This window comes from Sphaeroforma arctica (assembly GCF_001186125.1).
Source record: "Sphaeroforma arctica JP610 unplaced genomic scaffold supercont1.933, whole genome shotgun sequence".
Classification (NCBI taxonomy): Eukaryota; class Ichthyosporea; order Ichthyophonida; genus Sphaeroforma; species Sphaeroforma arctica.
Window position 1 is genome coordinate 19,492 of NW_014039625.1, and position 3,831 is coordinate 23,322.

General features: G+C 40.5%; 1 protein-coding gene across 1 annotated transcript; it reads left to right on the forward strand.

Moving 5' to 3' along the window:
- Window positions 1-247: 247 nt before the first annotated feature.
- On the forward strand, window positions 248-2,600 carry SARC_09314 (hypothetical protein; the record flags this gene model as incomplete). Its single annotated transcript, XM_014296674.1, has 5 exons — window positions 248-253; window positions 384-473; window positions 1,476-1,523; window positions 2,197-2,297; window positions 2,486-2,600. The coding sequence occupies 5 exons, from the start codon at window positions 248-250 to the stop codon at window positions 2,598-2,600; spliced, it is 360 nt and encodes a 119-aa protein (XP_014152149.1).
- Window positions 2,601-3,831: the final 1,231 nt, after the last annotated feature.

Sequence of the window (3,831 nt, forward strand, 5' to 3'; positions counted from 1 at the left end):
CAGGTGTGTGGGTATGGGTGTGGCTATGTGTGTGACTGTGTGTGTGTGTAGAAGCTTAAAAAGAAGACCGGTAAAGAACAGGTGTGTGGGTATGGGTGTGGCTAGGTGTGTGGCTGTGTGCGTGTGTAGAAGCTTAAAAGAAGACCGGTAAAGAACAGGTGTGTGGGTATGGATGTGTGTGTGGCTGTGTGGCTGTATGGCTGTGTGTGTGGCTGTGTGGCTGTGTGGCTGTGTGTGTAGAAGCTTAATGGGGGTATAGTAAGTTTGCTTTCCCAATTTTGTATAGCAACTGCTTGTGAACCACCCATCGGCGCATATACCACTCCCTTGCATTGTCTTGATTTGGGTCTCACAATACCCGATTTGACTTTTGTCGCCGACAGGAGAAAGAATTTGATTCCCAGATTCAGGAATTGGAATCCGAGATTGAACGCATCACAGACCAACTGGACGCACAGAACGACTATGAAAACGTAAGTACATAACCACTAGCAATATGTTATTACGTAGATGACCGTGTGGTCGTATCTACCTGGCCGTCGCATATGTTAAACGTATCCTGTATTCTAGGCTTGCCCGTTCAATACCGTGTATGGTGTTCCTTCTCAGCTGGGTCGCTGGTAGTTTCTGATGTCTTGTGCTGACAACTGTTTGTGCTGTGCCAGTGATGGGTAGTCCATCACTGCCATGCCGTGGCCTGGGCAGCTGGGTCGTGTTTCAATGCGTTTAGTACTTAGTTGAGTTCACAGTCGGGTTGATCGTTTTTTTTACCGTTTATTGACAACGTCTGCAAATGATCTAACAGCGACCGATATCTACATCGAGAATAGCGTTTGCCATCGGCCAATGGCTCTGTGAATGTTCTGGTGGGTAGTGTGCGACTCTTAAGCCCATTCTAGCATATAGGGCTCACCCCATATGTTTATCGATACATATATATGCGTGTGTGTATATACGTATACACCCCAAATGTTTATCGAGGTATATATGTGCGTGTGTGTATATACGTATACGCCCTATATGTTTATCGATCTATATATGTGCGTGTGTATATACGTATACACCCCATATGTTTATCGATATATATATATATATATGTGTGTATATACGTATACACCCCATATGTTTATCGATATATATATATGCGTGTGTGTATATACGTATACGCCGCATATGTTTATCGATACATATGTGCGTGTGTGTATATACGTATACACCCCATATGTTTATCGATATATATATATGCGTGTGTGTATATACGTATACACCCCATATGTTTATCGATTTATCGATATATATATATATATATATATATATATATGCGTGTGCGTATATACGTAGGCCCACGAAGTTCACGACAACCTCGCTTCTGTTCCAAGTCTCGCTCCCAGTCTATCACAAAAAATGGATATTCGCCACAGCCGTAGGCCTCAATCTAGACCCCCTCCTTCATGTTTTTTTTTTTGAATTCTCAGGTCAAGAAAGAATTAGATATTTTACGGAACTACGAATTTAAGGAAGAGGTGAGTCGTTTGAAATGGCTCGTTATAGCCAGTGTGCGCTCCTATTGCTGCACTCACTTTCCTTGGTATCAAAATATAAAAGCTGATTGTAAATCGGTCATCAGTTGTAAATCGTTACTTAATTTATTGTAAATCGTTATTAACTGTAAATTGTTACTTAAATGTAAATTGTTACTTAAACATAAATTGTTACTTAAATGTAAATTGTTCCTTAAATGTAAATTGTTACTTAAATGTAAATTGTTACTTAAACATAAATTGTTACTTAAATGTAAATTGTTACTTAAATGTAAATTGTTCTTTTAATGTAAAATTGTTACTTAAATATATTAATTGTTACTTAAATGTAAATTGTTAGTTAATTCTATAACATGGCACGTGATTGTTTGCTTTGATTCGCTGGTGTTGAAGCCTCTGAACGTAAGCTGACACCCTTTTTGTTATCAGATACGGAGCAGCATTTCCATTTGTCGATATATCGTTCGAATGCGAATAGACATGCATATATATATATATATATATATATATATATGTGTGTGTGTTTGTGTTTACTTACAGATCGATATATATGTATATAACCTATATATCTGTGTCTGATAGTGTCCGCGCGTGCGTCTGTGTCTGTGTCTGTGCATGCAAGTATACTCAAATATCTCTGAATTCCCTATCCCAGATGGATCATGAGAAAACACAGACGGTAGAGGAATTGCTGTTACTAAAGAACAAGCGACTGCAGAAGAAAGCCGCTGAGACCAATGCGCTGCTCTCAGACAAGTACGTTCGTGGCACACATACCAAATTCAAGATCTGTTGATGTGGCTACTTTTTCAGATCTGGTTATTTGGTTACTTTTTTTAGATCTGCTTATTTGGCTACTTTTTCATATCTGCTTATTTGGCTACTTTTTTAGATCTCACTTCTCGACCAACATACACTCAGCTTTATAATCGGCCTATCCTCAGGACCAATGAGCTCACACAGCAGTCAGAGACCATAGAGCGACTACAGGATGAAGTCAGTCTCAAAGCCACGCTGGTGGCAGAGTTAGAAACAGGTCAGTGGCCGCACAGATGCTAAGCACGCCTATAGCAAATAGCAACTACGTACCACGCCACACCACACCTACAGCAACTACCTATAACACCTTACACACATGCAGCAGAAACTTATAACACCTTACACACATGCAACAGAAACTTATAACAGCTTACACACATGCAGGCGGATAGAATGTAATTGACACACAGTAACATGCGACTGTGCAGAGAAGCACCACACCCATATATGCAGTAGTGTATGTTACACGCGTATATGCAGTAGTATATGTTACACGCGTATATGCAGTAGTGTATGTTACACCCATATATGCAGTAGTGTATGTTACACCCGTATATGCAGTAGTGTATATACTCTCCGTGTATAGTGAACGTCTCAGCTTGAAAGAAACTAGCAACGGTTGTAAAGCATTATATCAGAGCATGTACACGCTACGATATAGTTTGGGCTGGGCTCTACGCAATTGGGTGTCTAACTACATCCGCTTACTTTTATGTGGGTGTACGTGTAGTGGGTACAGAGATACATCAGATCGCACTAGGCACGCTAAGCTTTCAGCACCGCAGGAACATGCGTGTATACAGATATGCACAATGTCAGAGACAGGCACGAGGTCGTGCAACAAAGTAATCGTTAGGCAGACCTCTGGCAACGCAGTTATATATGTATATGTGAGTCAGATAGGTGCACTTCTGAATATATGCAAGTACAAAGACCATATGTCCCACAAGAAGTACACACATGCTTCTTTCACCACACGTACACGCACACATACACTCTTCAGCCCATTTATGCCAGCTCGAATATTAACAGCCTCTAGTATATTGTTACTATCCATCACATACACTATTTGTTAATACATAAATGTGTTTCCGAATGTGCGCGCACACCGTTACAGCTGTGCAGCAATTGCAACAGACCCAACTGAACGGTTTGACGACTGTCACCGTAGCTGACACCCCTTTGGCACCTGCGGCCACGGTAGATGCAGAAGAAAACTCGCTTGAGAAGGGTATGAAGGTTTAAAACTATTGGTGAACAGACGTGAGTATATGTATGGATTGAATTGTTTTAAATCTACGAGTGAACAGGCGTGAGCATATCTATGGATTGTATTGTTTTAGAAGTATTAGTGAACAGACGCGAGTATGTCTATGGATTGTATTGTTTTAAAACTATGAGTGAACAGGCGAGAGTATATCTATGGATTGTATTGTATTAGAAGTATTAGTGAACAGACGCGAGTATGTCT